This window comes from Camelus bactrianus, chromosome 34 (assembly GCF_048773025.1).
Source record: "Camelus bactrianus isolate YW-2024 breed Bactrian camel chromosome 34, ASM4877302v1, whole genome shotgun sequence".
NCBI lineage: Eukaryota > Metazoa > Chordata > Mammalia > Artiodactyla > Camelidae > Camelus > Camelus bactrianus.
Genome location: NC_133572.1, coordinates 1454041 through 1477049, shown reverse-complemented (window position 1 = coordinate 1477049; position 23009 = coordinate 1454041). Strand labels below are relative to the sequence as shown.

The window sequence follows — 23009 nt, the reverse complement described above, 5'->3', positions numbered from 1 at the left end:
TTAAAATCATTTTAAGAAATTCTGCTGTGTTTGAAAGGTACTGCCCAGCTACTTTCCCCTCTGACCCAAGTTCAGTTCCACTGATAACCAGCGAAGTTTGCTGACGGAGTGTCATGGGTAGTGCGACGGTGCCGCCTGCGAGGCTGTCCCTGCGGTTCAGCTGAGCCCTCGTTCCGTGGGAACTTACAGCCACAGCACGTGAGCTGATCCCAGGCACGCGGCCCGTGAAACGACGAGAGGCTGAACTTACATCTGGTACTAAAACTCTGACGCGTACTGGGTCCTCACCTCAGTGCGATGAAGGGTTGAGTCCTTTCCTTTGTGTTACTGTTGAAACCGCTCCTTCATATTTGGAAAATGAAGTCTCCAGTGAGATTCCTTTTATCTTTAAGAGAGAGCAGAAGCACGTGTGTGTGTCGCCCCTTTGCCGAGACCTCAGAGACAGGAGACACCCTCTTCTGACCACTTCAGTTGTTTGTTATATTAAGTAGAAGATTGCCTTTAGGATTTTTGGTAAAGACTTTGAAAATGTGTGCTTGTTCTTTTTATAAACGTTACTGATCAGAGGAGACAGAGCCCGTGGTTAAGTAAACCCCATGTCCCTGCCTAAGCTTCTGTCACACAGCTCCCAGAATTTTCCCAGATGAGAACCTGGCTGGTCTGTATGGGACATGTGTGCTAGATGCTCTGTGAGAGTTATTTACATAAAGCATCACTTTGTATGTATGTGTTTCCATTTCTGCAATGAAATGCACCTGCCTTTGTTTTTGACTTGGTAACAACTGAGGTTGCAATAGAGTTCGTTTTGATGGGAGATATTTGAGGGACTTTAAAGTGAAGGGGGAAGAAAGTATCTCTCAATTTTAACCCAAAGCATTTCCTTAAAATAAAAAGTAGTTGGTGTATAACAGAATTCTATCTCTGTGTTAGACCAGCTTTCTTAAAATTGTCTCCATCAATGCATCCGGCTTCAATTTTTTCCCCCACTAAGCATCTGAGCGGTTGGTAATTGAATTCTGACATGTTGAATGATTTTAATGAAACCCTCTGTGTGTGTGTTTATGCTTGGGGGACGGGGGTGGGGAGGAAGAGGAGGCAAGGGTGGAGGGGCTGAAGAAGCATCGTCCCTTCACATTAAGGGTAACGGGTAGCGGTTCACGGTCGTAACTCTCAGAGCGTGTTAGGCTCCAGTAAGTGGTGTTTACTGCAGAGGAAGTGGCTCTTAATGTTAACCCAAGTGCATGACACCCACAGCGTGGCAGGGCCCGGGCGGGAGGGACGAGGGACCTGGGAGAATCTGCAGGGAACCTGCAGCCACCTCCCTGCTGCCGCGGGAAGGGAGACGCTAACCGACACGTGTCCTTCTGTCCTTGCCAAGCGATTTCTTTTATTTCTTTTCTTTTTCTTTTAATTTTGAGGCAGACGTCTGAAGAGAACAAGAAATTAATTTTTAATTGCTGTTTTTCTTTTTTTTCCCTTTTGCCTGCGCCTTCCGTGTTGAACGTTGGATTTGAAAGGAGGGCGGTGGGGACTGGAGTGTCACACTGCAGTGGTTATCGCTGGTGCTGGCGGAGCTGAGGGCAGGAGGCAAAGTTCAGGGGCGTGTATTGGGGGGGGGGTGGTATCGTGGGCTGTCCTGACGGGTCCAGTGCCTGGGTGGAGTCAGAGCTGTCACAGCTTTTGCCCTCATCTCCTTTGAATGTAGAGTCTTCTGATTTAAGGATACGAGGAATTCTTTGATAGCTGCCTGTCGCCTCCCTTTCCCCCTCCACTGAGTCCCCGAAGCTAACACACGGACTCCTGCTTTGGACCCTATACTCTGTGAATGAAGTGGTCTCACTTGACCTCGGTTAATAAGCAGAGTTGGTGTAACAGGTGGGCTTCAGTACCTAATCCAGTGGTGAGAAAACTGGGCTGTGTTAGTTTTGATGAGTGCAAACGTGATTTATAGCAGTTGAAGAAAAATTCTAAAGAGACTGCTTTCATTTTAAGTGACAGGAGCCCTTGGGAATGTGAAGCATGTTCCTTTACTGTCTCCGGGTAGCTGTCTAAGAGAGCTGTCTGTGGCACCCAGTACGTGTCTCAATTCTGAGTTGCCTGAGTCGGCTCAGCCGACTGAGAAGTCCAGGTTAGAGCAGGTGCATGAAACGGAAGGCTCCTTCTCTGCGTAGCCTCCCCCCCAACCGCCGGCCGCCAGGTCAGTATTTTTCTTCCACATTCTCAGCGGTGGAAAATTGATTCCCTTCAAACAGTACAAATAAGTCCTCTGTTTGTAGTTTTAACTTAGACTCTTGTTTCTGACAAAAGAGTAGAATTAATTCTGGGGAAAATTCATGAGGGATCAGGAGTTAAAAGAGGGCTTTCCTCAGTGGAGACCAACTGGACTCTGTCTGATTCTCAGGTTTTCCTTAAAGTCTGTTTGCTTGAAATTGGTTCCCGGGAAGTTATTTGGAATAACTTTTTCAGCCTCAGTTTAGGTTAGGATGGCAGATGGCTTTCAGGGGGTCTCCAAAAGACAGTGTAAGAGCGAAGGATGTAGCGGACGGGACACAAACACGCTACCGAGTACTCATGGCAGATTGATCACGGGAAGCGTTCCTGTTTCTTTTGGCTCACAGCGGAGTGTGATTCAGAGTCCCTGTTACTACAGGTGTAGTTATTCCAGAGAGCACTGGACTGATCGATGCATCCGTTCCTTTCCACTGAATCCTTCTGTTACATTTCATCTCCTTTGAGTCAAGAGGGAACCATGCCGGGCTTTGTTTTCCCTGGCGTCACCGCGTGCCTCTCCCGGCTTGGCGGCGCTGCAGCAGCCCGTCCTGTGCGGCGCGTGGGCTGGAGGGGTTTGCATTTCATCAGAGAGCGTTCTTTGGTGCAGCCAAACTGCCCTGCGTGAAACAGAACCTCACTTACGGGACTAAGTCAGAGTATTTTATAATGTTATCTCTGAGAAGAATGAAGCCTCAAAAAAAAAGAATATAACATACATCCTGGAAATGTGAATACTCATGTCTAAATCTCTTTTTTTTTTTAATTGAGGAAAATGAGAGCAACAGATACGTCAGCTTTTTATTAGGAAGGGTGTTAAGTGATGATGCCGTTCCATCACGGTTGGGAGGAAAATCTGACTTACCTTTGACAGACTTCAGGTTCTAGGTTTCTGAAGACAAAGTTGTCAAAAAGGACTTTCTTGCGCTTTGCACGTATAAAATGTGAGCTACACTACGATCAGCTAAGGGTTGCCTGGATCAAAGACAAAAATCCTTTGGTATCTTTTGCTGGTATGAGTATTCAGAAAGTTGGAGAATGGATGAACAAATCTTATCTTTGTTTTATGTATCAATGAAAGGCAGCACTTTATTCTTAGTCTTCTGGTTCTACAAGAATTTAAAGAGGGAATGCTTAGAATGTGGTGAATCTAGTTCTTTATTCTACTTGAACACTGTTTGATTTCTTCTTATTTTACAATCTCCTGTTGTCCACGACCTTAAAGTCCTGCAGGATTGTATTTGTCTTTCTGATAGGAACCCACATGTACGTCCTCAAAACTTACTTCTTCTTCTTGCATGGAATGTCAGGGCTGGTGCGTTTCGGTTGGCTAACCAAATTACTCGTCCTTAGCCAGATTGGTCAGTTGTATCCAGTTACCATTTTTAGTTCTCTTGTATGAGATTAAGAGAAAACTTTGCTCTCTTAAATTGATTTGGAAAAATCTCCCTCTCTTTTATTTCCTATTTTAGACTTAGTTTGCCAGCAGTTGTCTACCTGGAGAATCTCATCTGAGCGATGATGCTGTTTACTTGACTTTCCCATCTGGGCTCGACTTTGTGGGGAGAGAAAGCCGTGGCACTGAGTCTTGTGACTTAGGTTTCCTCAAAGCTGGCTGGAAGCCCAGTTTGGAGAGTGGTTCACACACAGCTTTGTGTTTTTAAGTAATCAAGCCTTTGCGACCTGTCTGCCTCACACAGACAGCGTTATTCCCTCTGTTGTGGAGAAAAGCCATCGCGGGCTCTGCTGCCTGACTAACTTGGCCCCCTGCTCCTAACAGCTTGCTTCTTCACCCCCCTTTACTTCTCTCTTCCCTTGTTTTATTCTTTCCTCTGTGTCCCTATCTTTGGGGCTTAGATTTACTTCTGAAGGGAAGAGCCTTTAATAAGCAAATAGCCCTTTCTTGACAAATAGGCTCCCCTTGGGTTAAGTAATTCGTCTGCTTCACCTCGTCTTCCATCGTTTTCCAGGACAGTCTCCGTAAGAAGGATGACAGGATTGAAGAGCTGGAAGAAGCACTAAGAGAAAGTGTGCAGATAACTGCGGAGCGAGAAATGGTGCTCGCCCAGGAGGAGTCAGCCAGGACCAGTGCTGAGAGACAGGTCTGCGATTCTGTTCAGTTACTGGCAGTGCTGCTGGTTAAACAGAAGGTAAAACCCAACCAGTATAGTTTAGGGAAACTGTCTGTACCCTGTGCTTGTGGAGTTTCAAAACCACTGATGTAAGTATTTAGGCTTAAATGAGCACTGAAATGTGGTTGTGTGGGAGCCGATTGAGGCAGTGCAGCGTCTCTGCGCTGAGCGTCTGGGGCCGACTGGGGCCGGGGCGCGGGCCGGGCCGGCCGAGGAGACGCGCTGGAACCAGCCTGTGCGCAGCAGGACCGGGCGCAGCCCTGCCTGCACCGCGAACGGGAGAGCGGACGTTCCGAGTCAGCGGTGTCAGCCTAAGTAGCACAGAGCTTCTGCACGTGATGCCCCATCTCGTTCACCAGAGCAGTTAAAGCTGTGACGAGGTAAGGGTGATAGCAGGCGTGAAGGGCCAGACGCCGTGGCCTGGGGGTCCCAGATCAGCATGTCTCTGCCTGGAGGTGACTTGTTAAAGAATTCTGCTGTCGCTGTTTGTTTTATACGTTTTTATGCATCTTTTTAGATCCTCATACCCTTGCTTTTAACTTTTTAGTAAGAAGAATGACTAAAGATGGGAGAAGTGAATGAAGAAATAGTTTTCACCAGCGAGGGCTCTAATCTCGCTCCCATCGTGAGACTGTGCTTTGAGGTTCTGAGTCTGCCTCACCCACAGATCCACGCCATGTCAGTTCATTTCTTCTGTGGTATTTCCATCTTTTTGTTGGAGAAATATAAGTGCTAAAGAGATAAAAAGTGTTCAGGGAGAGGGTAACAGGAATCTTTTGGGAGCCCTTTGATCAGACCGCCGGAGCGCCTGTGAGCTAGGGTAGGTCCAGAGCAAGGAAGACGGGCACCTTCCAGAGCAGACGTGCCGTGGTGTGCACCACCCGGGAGCCCTTGGTAACTGTAGGTACCAGGGTGGGTTCTTCAGCATCAGGTGTAGAAGAAAGACAAACTGACGTTTATTAGCACGGCCGAAGGAAAACTGATCATTCCAGAATGCATGTCTTTCAGCGCCCCGTTCTTAGATGAACGCCGTGGTCCACTTTCTGCTTGAGTGTTTATTAATGTACAGTAAGCAGAGCTTGGGAGGTGGGGCCGGTCAGGGAAGGGGTGGCTTCAGCTGCCGTTCCAGGATCAGGAGAGATTTTCTTTTATCTTGATTTTACCTTTTTTGCATCCTTCCCTTTATTTTCAAAATGTTCCCCATTTTTTCTTTCTGTAAAGATTTTTTTCTGCTTTGGGATCATTATCTAATGACAAGCCTTACATTCACAGATCATGTGGATATTTTGGCCGTCAATGATAAATCATGTCACGGTACATAGGCTGCTGTTACGTGTTCTTTTTTAAGCTGTTGTGTGAACTGGTTATAATTTGCTTTCTGGGGCTGAGAGATTGATTAACTGATAATTAATAGACTTTTTTTTAACATTTTTTATTGATTTATAATCATTTTACAATGTTGTGTCAAATTCCAGTGTTCAGCACAATTTTTCAGTTATTTGTTTTATTTAAAAATTGTTTTACTTTATTTGTTTTGGGAGCGTACATAGGTATGTATGTGTGTGTTTCAGTGGGGGTGCTGGGGGTTGAACCCAAACCTCGTGCAAGCTGAGCACATGCTCTACCACTGAGCTATGCCCTCCCCTCTAGACTTTGTTTTAGATCAGTTTTTAGGTTTACAGGAAACTTGAGCAGAAAGTACAGAATGTCCGCGTACGCCTTCCTCCACTTCAGTTCCCCTGTTAGCATCTTGCACTGGTGTGACAGATAGGAGAAAGACGGTCGTTATGGGTCACGAGCCAGCACTGACGCACTGCTGCCTGGTCTGTAGTTTGCATTTGGTTTACTCTTTCTGTCGGACACTTCATGGGTTTTACTAGATGTATGACGGCACGTATCCACCACTGCTGTTTCGCACCGAGTAGTTTCAGTCCCCGCAAGTTCTCGATGTTCCGCCTCGTCCTCCCGCCCCGTCTCCTGGTTCCTGGCCTTTGTCCTGCTGCCTTTTCACACTGGCTTCTTCCCTTTAGCCCTCTGCATGTAAGGTTATCTCATGTCTCTTTGTGGCCTGAGAGCTTGTTTTGTTTTGTCTCTGAATAGCGTTCCACTGCGTGGGTGTGCCCACACGGTGTTTATTCACTTATGGAAGAACACCTTAATTGGTTCCAGTTTTTTGGTAATTATGAATAAAGCTGCTATAAACATTCATGTGCAGGTTTTTGCATGGACATGAATCTTCAGCTCGTCTAGGTGAACATCTGGGAGTATGATTGCTAGATTGTGCGTAAGACTGTATTGCACTTTATAAGAAACTGAACATATCTTCTCAAGTGGCTGTAAATAATTCCCTTTTAGTTGCATGCCTTTTTCTTTCTCTTCCCTGCTTACCTTTCTCCCACCGCTCTACTCCTCACTGCCTGTCTGGAGCTGTTGAGTGAGATACTGCATGAGCCAGTGCTTTGGGTTTTCAGTGGCGGAAGGTATGAGGCGCTGCTCTTGTGTTTGTACTTCTGAGGCCGTGTAACCTTCATCCACTGTCCTCTCCAGCTCTCGTCTGCTGTTCTTTTCTTTTCTTTTTTATCTTTTCCTGCTTTTTAACCCCACTGTTAATTTTCATTGTACATACTAATTGTCTGCACCAAAGCAACCTACAGATACTCGTTTGAAATATCTTAAATGAGGGAGGCTTTTTTTGGCAAGGGACATTATTCTCTTTCTCTTCCTCGGCCCCAGATTTATCTGTCTCTTCCCTAAATTTAGCCTCTGAGAAGAAGGGCCTCCGTCTGATTGGAGGAGGGTGTCCACGTCCCTGAGTTTCTCATGGAGCAATGTGCAGTTGTGTGGGAACTGCTGTCTTATTAAAATAAAATGCAGAGCCTTCTGCAGTTTGAGCAGGAAGAACCCTCAGAGGAAGATGATTTTTGATGCTCTTCCTGTATTCTTACTGCTTCCCCTTCATTCTCCGTGTCCCTCATACCTGCCACCTAATACATTGGGTTTTGGGGTGGGGGTTGCACTTGAAAAGAATGTTTTAAATATCTTTACTGGTATTATTTGAGAGTAAATTTAATTTTTGAAGGAGCTATTTGCAAATAGATTGCTAACTAAATGTTTTTAAAATTCCTCTAAAGTATTAAGACTTTTTCTTGTGGCTCAGTAAACTGGATTGTTACCTCTTCCTACAGTGTATTTTTTTAGTGTTTTGAGCAATGAGAAAGATACATCCTCTCAGACTAACATTTGCACATGAGTTCTGAGTTTTATTTTCAAAGCTCTTTTTTTTTTTTGGCTTTATTTTGTAGGGGGAGGTAATTACGTTAATTGATTTATTTTAATGGAAATACTGGGGATTGAACCCAGGACCTCAGGCATACTAAGCACACACTCTTTAACGCTGAGCTGTGTTCTCCCCCAGGTGTAAATCCTTGACCTAGAAGACCAAAAGATTTTACCAGTGATTTGCAAGATAGTTACAGATGAGTGAGCATCTACATCTTTTTAATTCTTTTTTTGATTCCAGTTTTAAAACTTTTTATTTGCATATTGAAAATTGTACACTCCAGTGATTAAAATCATTTGAACAACAACAACAAAATGACACTTGATTAAGGTGCATTTCCAGCCTGCAGGACGCCTTGGGCAGCCTGGTGTTCCCCTCGATTTCACGGCGGTCCCGCCCCAGGGCTGCCCATCCCTTTCCTCCCCCGCGGCGCACCGCCTCGTCAGTGGTTTTGGTTCTTTGACCTGACCTTAGGCAGCGCAGTCGTCTGAACTTGATGCGGCCTCTTTTTGCGAAACACACGGTGCGTGTGGGCAGCGCCCGCCCCCTGGCACTGGGCCCGCTTGCTTGTCCTGCCTGAGTGCTCCTCTGGAGGCGGCACGTCCCCACCTGTCCCCGTCTCAGCCGGGCCGCTGTGTCAGCTGCGGTCGCACAGGAAATGGGGCTGGACGCCGAGAGCGAGTCCAGGCTGCACGGTGGCCACTGCCACGTGTGCCGCCTGTCTTTATTCGTGCGGATTCATTAGCTGCTCTGGCCCAGCCGGTCACGCGGCGGTTACCGCCGTGGTGCCCGCCACCGTGGCAGCGCGGGTGGCGGGGTGGCCCGTGGACGCGCTGTGCAGTAACGGAGCATGGCTGTGCCACCCATCCTTCCCACGGCCTTCTGACTTTCACCTGTTCCCAAAGTGGACAGCTGCTGGTTTGGTCTCATGAACAGCATCCTGTACTCATCTGAGTTTTTATAATAAATTACATTTTCCTCATTTTTTTATTAAGTGGCAGTAATGCTCAGAAAATACTTTACGTGCGCTACCTTTTCTCTAAACTTTGTTGAATCCCATGTAGTTTTCCAGATGCTGTACTAAGCACTGGAAGTAAAACAGTGGTAGATACAGCCTCCGCCTGCGGGGGTTCGCGTTCACTGGGCAAGACTGAGGACTGACTTATAATTCTGGTTCAGTTTGGTGAGTCCCAGCAGCAGTGGTCTGAGCAGAGAGCCTTAGAATAGGAGAGGAAGTGCAGCTGAGTAATCCAGATTGGAGGCATCCTGGAGGGCTTCCTGGAGGAGACGGCTTATGCATGAGCCAGTCTTAGAGAAAGAGTGAGGCACAGAGGGGTGACAGTCAGTGTTCTCCGTGTGGGCGGGCCAGCATAGGTGCGAGCTGGTGGCATCCGGGGAACCTCAGGGAGTGCTTAGTAGCTGCGGTTTGGGGTTGATACGAATGGCCAGACCTGCAGGAGGAGGAGGGCAGTTCACGCGGTGGTACAGAAGCACGGTTAGTCGTGGACTCTGCAGCTTTGATTTTATAGTCGAGGCAGTGCAGAACCATGGAAGCTTTTTAAGCAGAGAACGATACTGATTTGTGAGACTGCTTGCTCTTTCGTTCATTCGGCAGATCCTTATTGCGTGTCCGGTGGCTCTGCGGTGCCAGAGCTGCAGTGGTCTCCCCTCCCAAGAGAGCTTACAGTCCGCAGAGGGACACAGACACCAAGCTGACGATTGGCACTTACTTACAAGTCATCGCCAAGTGCTATAAAGGAAAAGAACAGGATTTCCGGAATAGACAGTAATTCAGTGGCGTTGGAGAGGTTAGGACCTATGTTGATTGAGTGTGCAGAGCGGGTTCAGCCTGGGGCCTGAGGGCGGGAAGCCTGCGCAGGAAGCATGGGGAGGGGGCGGCGTCAGGAGGAGGGGCGAGCTGACGTGCACGAGGACGACCCCCAGGGGCACCGCACGGTGGCGCGAGTGTGGCAGCGGTGCCAACAGGTGTGTGTTCCTGAGAGCGTTGGAAGCCATGGCAGAGGTCTGAGCAGGGCATGACGTCCTCGGGTTTGTGTTTTTAAAAGATCATTCTGTGTGGAAAGGAACACATATATGACTGAAACATGATGCTGTACGTCAGAAACTGACACAGCATTGTGAACTGACTATACTTCAATTTAAAAAAAAAAAAGGACCATTCTGGCTGCAGGAGCGTGGTTTCAGCAGAGCTGAGAGTGGAAGCAGGGAGCTCAGATGAGGGATTAGAGTCGCCTAGGCCACACAGGTCTTTAAAGCAAGGTACCTATCTGCCTGGAAATGCACAAACATTTCCCCCAAGGGTCCGTGGGCACAGTTTCTCAGTGGCTAAGCGTGCTTTTTCCTCAAATTGCTCCGCCTGGGAGGCGTCTGAGGTGTGCACATTCTCTTTTTTCACTTCCCCTTCTCACCCTGCGGTGGGCGCCTCCCTCCCCTCGGTCTCACTGTTCTGCATTCCCCTGGGGAGCGAAACCTCTTAAACCACAACCAAGGGGTAATTCCAAGGGCTGGTGTAGAGACAGTGGGCGAGAAGAGCCAGACTGTTTGCAGTTCTCTGTTTTCAGCAGAATCGAAGGGCAGCCAGTGGATACTGGAAGTGATTTTCGATGACGGGCCGCTATGCAGCTTGGGGCACATAGGTCCCAAGGCTGCGGGACGCCGAGTAGCACTGCCCTAGCCGAACTCCCGTTCCTGTTTATTCTCGTGAAAACGTGCTACTGCTTACGCCTGTGGGAATGAAACCCATTCTAGACCTGATACAGAATCCTGGGTCTCCCCAGCGATCAGTAATGTTCAGCCAGAGACATCTCAACTATCAAACGTAAAAGTTCCACTGATGTCATTAAGATAAAGATGTTTAAGGACAAGACATGTTGTTGATGAGATTTTACACTCTTCATGTTTAATAGTTACTCTCTCAAAATACCTGATCTTCATCTTAGTTTTGATTGGTCATATGTTACTAGTAATTGTAATGATTACGCAATCCGAAAGAATTTCTTAACAGAGTTATGACCACCGGAAATTTTGTGAATACCAAACTTAGATTTATGCATATTTTTGTTGCAGAAAAGTATGAGAGAGGTTCTATACAAAAAATCTAGCACAAAATAAATTTTGTGAGTGCGAGATTTTAAGGAGAGGTAGCACAGAAATACAAGGTCAAAGAGCAAAAGTAAAATGTAAAACTTTCAATCACTGAAGCACAGTTTGTCCTTACGGTTCCTAAATAGATTGGCGTGGATGTCAGGTCACCATGACATTTGTATTTCGTTGGATATTTTCTATTTTAAAAAGGAGTGGTGCTTTATTTTTAAAAAAACAATTTAAAAAATAACATTATATTCTTTGCAATTCTTTAACTTATGATTTAAAAAAATTAGATATCAAGCTAAAATCCTAGCTATATAAACTCTTTAACAGGTATGCAAACACAATCACGCAGAAGACCCCGGTCCAGGAGAGGCCGGGCAGGTCAGGCTGAGCAGATCACATCCTGGCAGGGGAAATGGGGAAAAGTGGTGGATTTAGCATGCCTTTTAGAAATAGAGCTTAAAAGATTGGATGAATTGGATGTGTGAGTAAGGGTGAAAGAGAAAACAGAAATGATCTTCTGGCTCCTGGCAGGTCAGCTGTGGTTCCACGTTGTGAGGTGAGAAGGTCTGAATGACCTTCGTGTTCAAGGTCTCGTTCGAGGATGACAGTCAGGAAATTGCGCTGCAGGCCATTGGCTCTGCCAGGACCAGTGGTGGGAAGTCCCACGTCAGGTTGGGGTTTCCAGCCCAGCTCTCCCTCCTGAGGCCCAGGCTGTCTGCTCCATGTCTTGACTCCAGTCTCTCATGGACAGCTCCACCGAAACCGTCCAGACTCAGAGCTCGTGGCTTCTGCCCTCAAGGCAGCCTTTTCATCTCTTCTGAGAAAACGCTCTTGTCCTAAGAGCTCAGGTTCGGCGTGGTCAGTGTCGGGACAGTCAAGTCCAGTCAGGGCAGAGGCGACAGGTTAGGGGCAGAGGATGTATACTCTGATGCTCCAGTTCAGAGAGCCACCCCGGGACCTGTCACATAGCAGCTGTGTTGCGCGGCAGCTAAGCAGCGCCTTCTCAAGTGAGAAGCCTCGGTGGAATTGCGGTTCCCTCGCTCGGGACTCGTGGTCTCCGGCGGGCCTGCTGTGCCCGCCCCTGAGCTGTCGAGGAGGTGCTGAGGGCAGCGCTGCGGGGTGCCGGCTTCCTCAGAGAGGGGCCGCGGGTGTGGCGCTCGTAGTAGCGAGCTGTAGCCCGCTGACGCTGCTGTTGTCACTGCCTCTGCCCCCGGCAGCTCCCGGGGGAGGGCTGGCCGACCAGCCTGAGGCCCCAGAGAAACTCAGCATCTCCAGGCCCTGCCCGGTCGTGCTGTGCCAGTGATGGCGTGCTGAGCATGAGAAGTTCCCCTGTGCACACAGCACGTTTAATCCTTGTGACCTGAGGAAGTCCTTGCCCCCTCCCGTTGCCTCGCCTAGAATTTGTAGCGTCACCTGAGGACGCCACAGCCAGCTGTCAGGTTGGTCACATGGGCACTGTTTTTGTCACTGGGTTACTCACTGCCTGAGAGTGTGTCTTAGGTCAGTGCGGGATCTGAGTCTGTCCACTACCTTCCAGTTTCCTTCTAGGGTTTCCTCATAGAGATCGTTTGGGAAGCTGTAGTGAATGACCAGAAAGGTGTCCTCGGGCTGTTTTCCCCTTTACAGAGTCATGTGTTCTTTGGTTTCCTGTAGGAAGGAAAAAGGGAAAGAAAAAAAAAAACCTTTTCAGCACCATTTAAAACAAAATATACATTTTACATCATATTTTACATTTACATAATAAATACACATTTTACATACACATAATATACATCATGCTTAGACCTTATTCCTGGAAGTAAGGAGATAACAGCATGTTTAGGATGAAAAAGATTGTGTCTGATCCTCATAACTTTAAATTAAAATTGGAAATATCTGTTTGAATATTTATGACTTTCTTCCCCTTAAGAACACAGGTGTGCGCACACACACACACACACACACACACACATTTCCTACGGACCAAAAATACCTAGAAAACATGGTTTTTTCCCCCCAGTAGCAGTGTACACTCCTAGTGCTCACATGTGGTCTCTGAATACCATTCCCCATTAGAAGGATTTGAATTCTAAATAAGTTCCTTTTTCACTTTTGACATAAATTCTGTGAAGGTGCGTTTTTCTTCCCAGGCGCTTGGTCGCTCCTGAAGCCTCCGTAGCCTTTGCAGCACCCCTGTCCAGCAGAGCGTGGCGATGGCGGGGAGGTCTTGTTTCTTCTGGCCAAGACGTTTCTATTAAATTCCTGACACGTGGCTGGAGCACCAGGAGAACCCAGTTTTCCCATTGATTTAGCTTTAATTACACTTAATGGCCACGTCTGTCTAGTGGCCAGTGTCGGGGACAGCGGGGCCCTCTGACGTGTTGGGGGGATGCGTAGCCACCTACCCAGACGCACGCCTACAGCAGCTGTACTTGGTTTTTCTCCGGAGTCGGACGGAGTTGCAGCAAGTCCTGAAGTACACAGGCACGTGCACTTCTGCTTGTCACTGGTCCTTTTTTCAATTTCATTTTTGGAAAATCATCCGTGGTCTTAAAACACGTTTGTCAAAAGTAATTTTTCATTTAAGAAATAGTGGGGAAAAAAGAAAGAATGGGAAAATATGAGATGGCGTAATTGTGTGTGTTACCCCATATCCACATAAGTTCGACTTACAGGGTGAGCAGTGGAGCTGGGAGAGGAAACGGGTAGAGCGGTTACGTGAGTGAGAAAGAGACATCTGTCCACCGTGAGGCTGTGCCTCCCAGCGTTGTTAAAAGGTAGTGGCTTTAGATACGTCATTTACTTCATTTATTCCATTATTCATTCAATTACTGTTTATCGAGAGGTGCTGCCTTCTCTAGTGGAGTGAAGCTCGGCGAGGGCCGGGCCGCGTCTGGCCCACTCTTGTGCCCTGGGTACCTGCCCCCGTGTCTGGTGCGTGGCGTTCGCTGCATATTTATCGAGTGAATGAGTGAACTTTAATTCCGACCACCTGAATGTTTGTACGCCTAGTAACAGCAACATTTCTTTATTTACTAAACAATTTAAAGTTTCATGATAATTTTATGATTTTTACAGACATTACCAAAGTTTTTTAAAAGAAATACATGTTTTTATTCTTTGCTGCCGTTCCCTTCCACAGGATTTGGTGACGCACTTTGTCCTCAGATCAGAAAAACTCAAAGGAGTTCAGAATTGTAAGGACTCAGGATAGATCTTATTATCTGAGCACAGCTTACTTTTTTCAGTGCTTCATTTGAAAGCACGGTAGCCAGAATGGAAAAGTAAGATTAGAAGCCATCGCTGTCCGTGACCTGTCCTTCAGCGGGGAGTGGGGGTTTGTGTGTCCTGGGACTGACCTGTCAGCCCCCAGGAGCCACCTGCGTGTCTGAAACAGCAGCAGGCCACGGTCATGAAGCCACGTGAAGACTCGACATTCCGTGTAGCAGATGGGGACAGAGGTCAAATTGCTACGACCCCACCTTGTGTCCTTCCTGATACTTGTGACCGTCGCCGTAAATCTGACATTTGGTTTTTCATTCGGTTGGTGTCGTCTCTCCCCACCTTAAAAACAGGTTCATAACGTTATTGAGATTGTTTCCTGTTATGTAAGGCTATAGTGGGCTACATTTATAGTTCTAGAGGTTTCTTAAGACACCTTAGATTCTTTTTCTTTACTTACCCCTTTATGTCTTAAACTGATTTCTGTGTCAGGAATGACGGGGATTTTTGACGCCAGTAGCGGAGCAGCCTGGAAGCATCACAAATACAAAGGTGTTTCGCAGAACTTATGCAAGAAAGTTCAGTTGTGAGTTAGCAGTGTAAGCTGTGCTCTTAAAGCAGTTCCCTGGCTCCTGCAGAAGTCATCATTTTCATCACTGCCCAGACTGGAGACACTGCTGTTATGAAACATTTTACTGACAAACATGGAAAGTATGTTTTTCACGTTCAGGGATCTGAGGAGATGTGACCGTTATCTCTTTGCCATTGTGTGGTCATTTCTGTGTTCAGATCAGGCTCTGTCCAGAGGAACCTAGTAAGTTCCGTCGTAGACTCTTGCTCTGATGTCAGTGAGTTTGCGTCTCCTTTGTTATGGTGACTGGTTATGAAATCAGCCACTTGACAGACCCTGAAGTGAGACTGCTGGAAATACGTCATGTCTGCCTTCATGGTGACAGCTGGCTACAAAACAAACCCCACCAGAGCCATTCTGCAGTTGACAGGGGACTTCAAAGGCCAACAGGGCTGCCACTTCAAAGAGAATTCTGCCATCTCTGGCTTGTTGAAAGAAGAAGTTAAATGGCTGTACCCTGCCGTGGCAGAAGTCTCCATGTTTAGACTTTTCCTTCTTCCGATCTCAGAGCGATGTATGCAGTGGGCTTTAAGTTAAAGGAATGATGCGGTCTGCAGTCATGGCAGCGCAGCGTTATTCTGCGTTTCAGTCCCACTTATTAAGGGAAGTTACCCAAATATGTTCAAATAACAGCAAGTCTGGAAACTCCAATGTTTCAGACAGGGAAATGTTAAAAGAAGAGTTGAAACTCTGTATTAGTGTCGTGGCCACCTGTACAAGAGTGGAATAGTAAGTCAGATGGTGAATTAAAATGAAACTCTCGGCAGGGAGGGGGTAGCTCCGTGGTAGAGTGCCTACTTAGCATGCATGAGCTCCTGGGTTCAATCCCCAGTACCTCCATTTAAAAAATAATAATAATAACAAAATAAATCTAATTGCATGCCCCAAAACAACAAAAAACAAACAATAAAACTGAAGTTAAAAAAAAAAAGTGAAACTCTTGGTGTATTTTAAAAACTCTCCTTTAGTTTCTCCTTTGAATTTTTACCCCTTTAGTAGAATTAGATTCTGAATGTCGACAGTAAGAATGATGGGCAACTAAAACCTGTCATCTCAGGGCCGATTTGCATGGTTTAAGCTGGCATTTCTCTATTTTTTAGTAACTCTGTACTTAAAATTTTGAACTACCTTGTACTTTAAAAAATCTTACCCAATTATGCTAGATACAGTTGTGAGATAATTACTTCATCTTTGTATTAAATGAACAAGCAGAGACCTCAGAGTTTTAATAAAATTTTCATTAGATCAGAATACTAGCAAGCATCTTCAAGAACAACAAGGAAAAGACAGAAACATGAATTCTTTCCGCTCGAATGGCTTTTTCTTAATTGCACGGTTTCCCTCTGTCCTGTATATTACAGAAGGGTAAAGCTAAAATCCCTAAGTTCTTTCACTCTGAACTTCTGTTTTCTTATTTCCTCCTTACATAAATTAAAAAAGTTAGACTTGCCAGAAACTGGAGCCCCTCTGACTTCCTCTGTGATGTTGCCAGATGGGGTCAGTAGACAACAACTGAAGAAATTCTGAAGGAAAACTGGAGCCCCCAGGAAATACCACATGCGATGGTTGTGACCAAAAAAACAATCTCTGTATGTATCAGTAGTTCGTAAAGTAACTCTTAGAATAATACGCTCGTGGTTGTCTTTTTTGTTATCATAGTTTCTTCCTCTTGAAAATCTTTTAATGAACTAGTACATGATTCTGTTATTCTAGAAGTTCAGGAAATATCTATGTCTCTGAATTCCAGCTTGATTTTTTCCCCCTTTTTATTCAACAATAAGAACCACATCTATGTTTTCATAAGTTAAAATCAAATGAAAGAATTAACTGCAGCAGAAAAGAAATGAAACCTGGGCACCCCCTAAAATGAGCCGCGGAGCTGAGGGCCCGCGTCTGTGGACCCAGGGTTTCAGAGCAGGTGTGTTTTTGTCCTGCCGTCTGAGCCGTGTGCGCCTGCAGCGGGAAGTGCTTTTGGAGTCTTTGTGGCAGATCTGTAACAGACCATACTTAGTTTGCTTGTAGTGAGTTCTTGGGGTGTTTGGCCCTTATTCTGTTACCACCTGCTGAGAAGTTTGATAAGCCGAGTTACTGGCGATGGGGGCGCCCCTCCAAGGTCAGGCTGAAGGTGAAGGCGTAAGCTCCAGATGCCTTCCCACTGATCGTCACATGCAGTCCGTATTCTCCTTGGCTGCACCTTCCTGGATGTTTTTCCTGAAGAAATCCGCACAGCAGGGCATAGCCTGCACCGCAGGCCACGTTTGTACGCAGCGTGGCCCCAGCTCTGGGTTGGCGCTCCCTGTCCCGTCTCTCGTCTCCATTATTAAAGAATGAAGGGGGAGTGTTTGTGCCAAGTGCATGGAGCCGGAAGCCAAGCGATGCAGGTTCGGTTTCTTCTTCTGTTTGTTAGCTGTGATTTCGGCAAGTGCAGTCATCTTTTAAGCCTCAGCTCTCACCTGTGTGGAGTGAAGGGTTACCCCATACGTGTTTTGTAGCCGATAAAGGCGGTATTCAAATGCTGAGTCCTATTCTTAGGGCCAGAATAATCCTGCGTGTGTGTGTGTGTGTGTACGTACACGTACACACACACGCCCGCGTGATAGGAGCTCCCGCTTGGTATCCTTGGTTGCCAGACATTAAATCTCAGACTTACTTTCCTCCTCTGGCTAATAATAAACATTTGATAAGGTCAAACAGCTGTCTTTGTCAATATTTGTAACCATTTTCCAGGCGTTATATTGAAATAATACGTTTTCTTCTCAAAATGTGTCTCTAATTACTGAACCATCACTCTGTTTACTTCTTGGTAGCTATTTGATTTTTGTTTTTGTTGTTGAAAACGTAGGGAAACAGTGTGAGGTTGTTTTACTCCACTGTTCACTTGACCTTAGAGGAAGATGCTCTGTCCCCTGCTGGTGACGTTAAGCTCGTGAGGGGTTGGCTGTTTTCTGTAATAAAGTAGAATTGAAGTTTTCTCCATCTGAAATAACCAGATGATTTCAGCTAAGGAGGAAATTTCTTCCCCAAATCTGGACAACTTACACAGACCCTGTTATCTTGACTTCCTGGTGACGCAGAAGCTTTTGTTTTTTTCAGGAGAGAACTTACCAGAGCTTGAAGTTCAAGGGAAAGTCCTGTCCCTCCTTCTCTTTTTGTGTTTCTTCTCCCGAGTTACTCTCCCAGATGCAGGAGAGTGTACAATGCCCTGGCTTCCTTGGTTCCGCTGCTAGAGAAAGAAAAAGGCATGTTACTGAGATGGTTTCTGTCCTCCTTTCTTACAGGAGTAGAAGCGGAGCCAAGGAGTTAATGTGCACCAGGGAATCACTAATTTTACATTTTCATTGGTTCTGGCACAGCCTACTTGTTGCTAAAATAAGCAAATTATGGGAGACATTAATCAAGTAGCAGTCTTCTGCCAAAAATAGTTTTCAGTGCTTAATTCAGATTTGCAGCTTTTAGGGTTTTTGTTTGTTTGTTTAGCTTTCAGTTTTGATGCTGTGTTACCAGAAAATCTCAATAGAATGGCAGTGAGGTGGACACTGGCCCTTCCTGAAGCCTCCCTCCAGCCTCCGGGACTCGGACGCTGAGAGTCCCACCAGCAGGAGGACAGTGCTTCGCTCTGAAGACGTGCGCCCACGTGTCACCGATGCCTGTCCTTTCAGGCTCCGCTTAGGAGTGAGGGTGCTTATTACAGGGTTTATCTGCCCACGCCCTCTCTGAAACGATTTTTTTTTTAAAATGGAAAATTGAGATGGCTTGAAAAACAAGCATTTCTTTCATATGGTTTTGTTTCCTCTCTTTTTAAATTTATCTTCAGTTGAGGGTTGCCACAGCATGATACTGCTGGAAACTTCCAGGCAGTTGCCAGTGAAGGACGGCGGGGTCGGTGGTAACGTAGCCCCTGCGCAGGCCAGCCCTCACGGTGGGCACCTGCCAGCCACACGTGTCAGTAGGTGTCCTGGGGGGAGGGGATGCGCATTCTGAGGGACGATGAGAACATTCTGTAAGCGCCTCACCCAGCAGCACGTGAATTATCTAAGGTGTCACCTTGCGGTGCTGACTTACTGGAGAGCTGCCGCAGTATCTGGAAAGCCAAGGCACGTCGGGACCCCCAGAGTTGAGCTGTGGAAATACGCTTCCTGTGGTCTCTTCTTCAGCTCTGTCTGTGACTTCCCCTCATGTTTGGGTTCTTTGTAAAGTCAGGAATGAAAGATGCTGGGAGCATTTGACATCCCTCAGTTTGACGTATTGCTGAATTCCCTGGGATCCGTTACCATTAGGTTACCTCAAAAAACTATTTTTTATTTTCAATAAACTAATAGGAAGTTATAATCAACACTAACATGTAAGTCACATGCATTTAAATGGGGACTAAAAAAATAAAATTAAAAATAAAAAAATAAAAAATTTACCTTCTTATCTTAGTGGCATCAGATTTGTTTTGCTTTAGTCAGAAGTGCCCGCCCTCTTCGGAGAAGCCGGGAGCGAGGTCTGCCTTCCCCGTGTTGCTCGGGGCTTGCCCGCCGCAGCCCAGCTCTGTAGCTCTCCTCGTCCTTTTTCCTCTTCCCACCCGGTCATGGGTTCACATGTCTTCATTCATTCGCCCGTTCGACAGACGGTCACCGCGCGTCTTCTCCGTGCGAAGCCCGGCACGGACGTTCTCACTTTCCTCCTGAAGCCGTTTCCACCGCCTTTGCCTGAAGTGTGGTCTGGCGTCTCCCGCGGACCCCGGCGGCCGCTCTGTGATAAACACATGTTCCTCCTGAACCTGGGGGTTGGAGGTGGGCCCCTCGCCCTTCCTGTTTCCTGTTGCGCCTTCAGGCCGCTGTTCAGGCACACTCTTACAAGAATCTTCGAGGCTCATGCTGGCTGGCTGTGGGCTCTGGGGTTTTCGGGGGAGACTTCCGTTCCCTCATTGAGCTCAGAGTCTGCGTGGGTAACCCGTGTGTCTGTCTCTCGGGGCCCCACCTGAGAGCTCGCCGCCTCCACCGCCTGCCTTCATTCCGGGTGCGGCCTCCTGGAACTCGGTCACCTGGTCCACCTCTGGACCCGCTCATCACAGCATCTTCTCCCTGACCTCAGTTTCCTGTCCTTTTCCTTTTCTGGTTCAAGTATTCCCACTGCAGCCATCCTTCTGCATCACTTGAGCTCCGGTGTCTCTTTCTGCTTTATACTGACCCCTGGCCCTGTCTTTGCTTCCCTCTCTGTTCAGCTTGGACTCCTTGGGGCACTATTTTAGCCTTTCTGATTTGGACTTTCTAAATTTTCTTGCTCCTCCATGTAGTCACGTCCTTTGCTACCTTCTTGTTGCTTTTGGGATAAAAGCCAAAACCCTTCTGCCTCTTCTTTCCTTTCCTGCCGTATTTGCACCTCCTTCCCCTTGTTCCCAGGGCTTCTCGGGGATACTCTGGTCCTGTGTGTCTTCTCCCATGGGTGTGTGCCTTCCCCCTTCAGGGCTGCTCAGCATACTGGGCCCTGGAGCTGGAAAGCTGTCTGCTCCTCACCTTCTCCGTGACTTTCCTGGGGAACCTTTCTCTAGGTCCCCAAAACGTAGGTCAAGGCCTCAGGTTACTTATCTTCGTGGCATCCTGTACTTCCTTAAATAAAACTATTCACGGCTCGTGAGTGTACATTTATGAATGTTATTAACTCATGACCGTATCTCTGTGTGGACTCTAAGCTCGAGAGCAATAGGAAAACGTGTTTCTATCCTGCCCTCGTGGTGTCACACACACAGTACCGCGCACGTGCTGGGAGTTCAGTACTTGGGGGGTGGGAGAGGAGGGAGAGAAGAGGAAGGATAAAAGATGCAGAAGTGGGCCTGGGAGCAGTCCCCAGAGTGAGTGGCTGGCTGTAACTGTGGAAACCTGTGTCGGGACCTTGTGGACACTGACCCGTTGCAGCAGAGCAGCATTAACTGTGGATACGGTGGGGTGTGCGTAGGCTGGGTCCTCGCTCCACCGCCTCTGGCGGAGTAAGGCCCTTCAGCCCACCAAGCCTGTTAACTCTTCTGTAAAAGTGAGGATGGTAACGATAGCTCATACCTGCATCACAGGGTCGTTGTGAGGATTTAATGAGACGACACGTGACGTGCGCAGAGCACCTCCAAGCGTCCCAGCCACGGCGCGTGCCTCCCCCGTGATAGCGACGCGGCCCCTGGTTGTGAAGTGCCGTGCTGTGGCGTGTGGCTCGTCAGAGAACCTCCACCCGCTGGGCAGAAGGACGTGTTGGGATAAGAGAGAAGATTCCTAGTAGAGATGCTGGCACACGTGTCTTGGGAGTTCTGTAAATTCGGGTTCTCGGTAGTAGTGGTTGTGCGACGCCTGGAACAGCCGGCTGCGTGGACGCAAGTTCCCACTCGTGCTTCAGACATGCTTCTCAGCTCTGGAGCTAGGAAACCCTTTTTTTTTTTTTTTTGTAACCGTATAGCAGAGTGGGTCTTGTTCTAGAACTTCATCGGAAACAGGAAAACTAGTGGACTTACATGGAAATCTGGCCTACAGGATGGATGCTCCACCCCCAGGTGCCCCCCCCTTTTTTCTTCTAAGCCTTCTTTTGCCTGTGGAGACTTACACCTCTTACCTTCCCATGGAACTGTAACAAGACCTTCCATCGGCGCCTTGGAGGCCACGGAGAGTGTTTGCCCTGGGTTGTGGAACAGAAGGCGGGAACCAGAGGTGCCGTCCGTGCCAGCACCTGCGGCCCCCAGCTGCCTTGCTGTCTTAGGGAAGCGGGTCCGCGGGGAAGCCGGAGTTGGTTCCCTTCTTACTCTGAGTAAAAGTCTATTAGCTGGTGATTTCAGCAAACCGTCTGGTCCTGCTGGCACCGCACACGGTCAAGCCCTGCGCTTTCTCCTTGATACGTTAGTGGACGCGGTCAAGTTACATACTTGAGTCCCAGGTGGTTTTTTTTTTTGGTTTTTTTTTTTTTTAATGTCTTAAAACATACGCTTCTGGAAATCAGACTGGGACCAGAGCACATTTTAAAGTTGTGGCGACTGCCCGCGTTGTTCGGTGTGGCGCGGCTCCTCTTTCCTCCCCTTCAGCCTTATCACCTCCCTTCTCAGTGACCGCGCCCAGAGTCAGCCACAGCTGCGGGAGGTGGGCGCGCCGTGGGGTGGGTGTCCGGGTGGCAGCAGCTGAATGTGCTCCCTGGGACGGTGGAAAAGTCTCAGAAAGGGGAGCATTTCAGTTTGGCTTTGAAACTGTTCCCCAGGCTTGCAGCCAGAGCACAGATTAGGTGATTCGTCGGAAGTCCTGGTTTATGGCACCGCTCTTGGGTTAAATGCGGAAATGCTGTAAAACGTATTTAGATACATATATGACCTGAGGTAGAAATGCCCTGAGGGTCTGGCACTCAAATGGATGGGAGAATCCAGCAGTCTTGAAGAAAGTTATGTTTTACCGACAAGAAAACTCAGTACGTGTGAGTTTGGGATGAAAGGTGAACCATGTCTGTAACCCTGGCAGGTCAGAGGCTGGAAGACAACCTCCAGAGGAGCCACGGAAGACGGCTGATGAAGTACGTGTTCGTAAGTGGGCAGGAAAGGGGAAGACTCTCAGGTCGGGATGAATAGAAAGGGAATTCACAGGCAAGCACTCTGTGCACTGGTGGACGCGGGTTTTGGTCAAAGGCCCATGGCAGCCCGAGGCGGAGAGTCCAGCAGACAGCCAGCCCTCCCCTCTTTGTATAAAACGGGTCCATACGCCCCAGGTTGGCCGGCTTTGGTGAGACTAAACGAGGAAAAGAAAGCACAGCAAACAACTTCTGGATGATAAAAGGCACATAAACCCAAGTCCTGCAAGGGTGAAAAAGATACGGGATATCTTTGCCAGGACACTTGAAAACTTAGACTACATGAGCAAATGCCAAGAAAAACGGAACTTAGCAAAACTAGCTGAATGTGGGGGGAAAAAAAAAAAGCCTTGGAAAAAAAGAGTTAGTAATAAAACTTTTTCCCACAAGTTTCAAGGCCAGAGAATTATATTAGTGATTTTTATTAGACATACAAGGAACAAACAATTTCAGCCTTGCAGAAACAATTCCAGAGAACTTTTAAAAGGGACGTACTTTACAAGGCTAGCATAACTTCACACCAAAACCTGACAAGGCTCACACAGGAAAGACCTGTCTCAACCATGAGTGTAAATGCAAAACTTCCTGCACAAAATGTTGCCAGGTCAACATTAGTGTACGTGAAAGAGAAAGAAATGCTTGAAGAGGTTAGGTTTGTTCCAGGAGTTCAAGACTGGTATCAATCATCAGGAGCCTAATTACTGTCATCAACACGTGAAAATACGGTAGGAGGAAATGCATGTGATCACCTCGAAAAACATAGAAACTTGGCATTGATTCGTCATTTAAAAAAGTCCTTAACTGGCTAGCA

The 23009-nt window shown here is 47.3% G+C and overlaps 1 protein-coding gene across 20 annotated transcripts in view; it reads left to right on the top strand.

The window, feature by feature from the left end:
• ERC1 (ELKS/RAB6-interacting/CAST family member 1) overlaps positions 1-23009 on the top strand; it is a 295017-nt gene that overhangs the window by 154800 nt on the left and 117208 nt on the right. For 17 of the 20 annotated variants that reach the window (XR_012503922.1, XR_012503917.1, XR_012503916.1 and 14 more), the window contains one exon: positions 4239-4370. The exons of the other annotated variants lie outside the window; for them this stretch is intronic. Coding sequence is in view for 5 of the 17 variants with exons in the window: in XM_074357283.1 (XP_074213384.1) it covers positions 4239-4370 (132 nt within the window). In the remaining 12 variants the exon portion in view is untranslated. The remainder of the gene's footprint in view (positions 1-4238; positions 4371-23009) is intronic. 20 annotated transcript variants of the gene reach the window in all.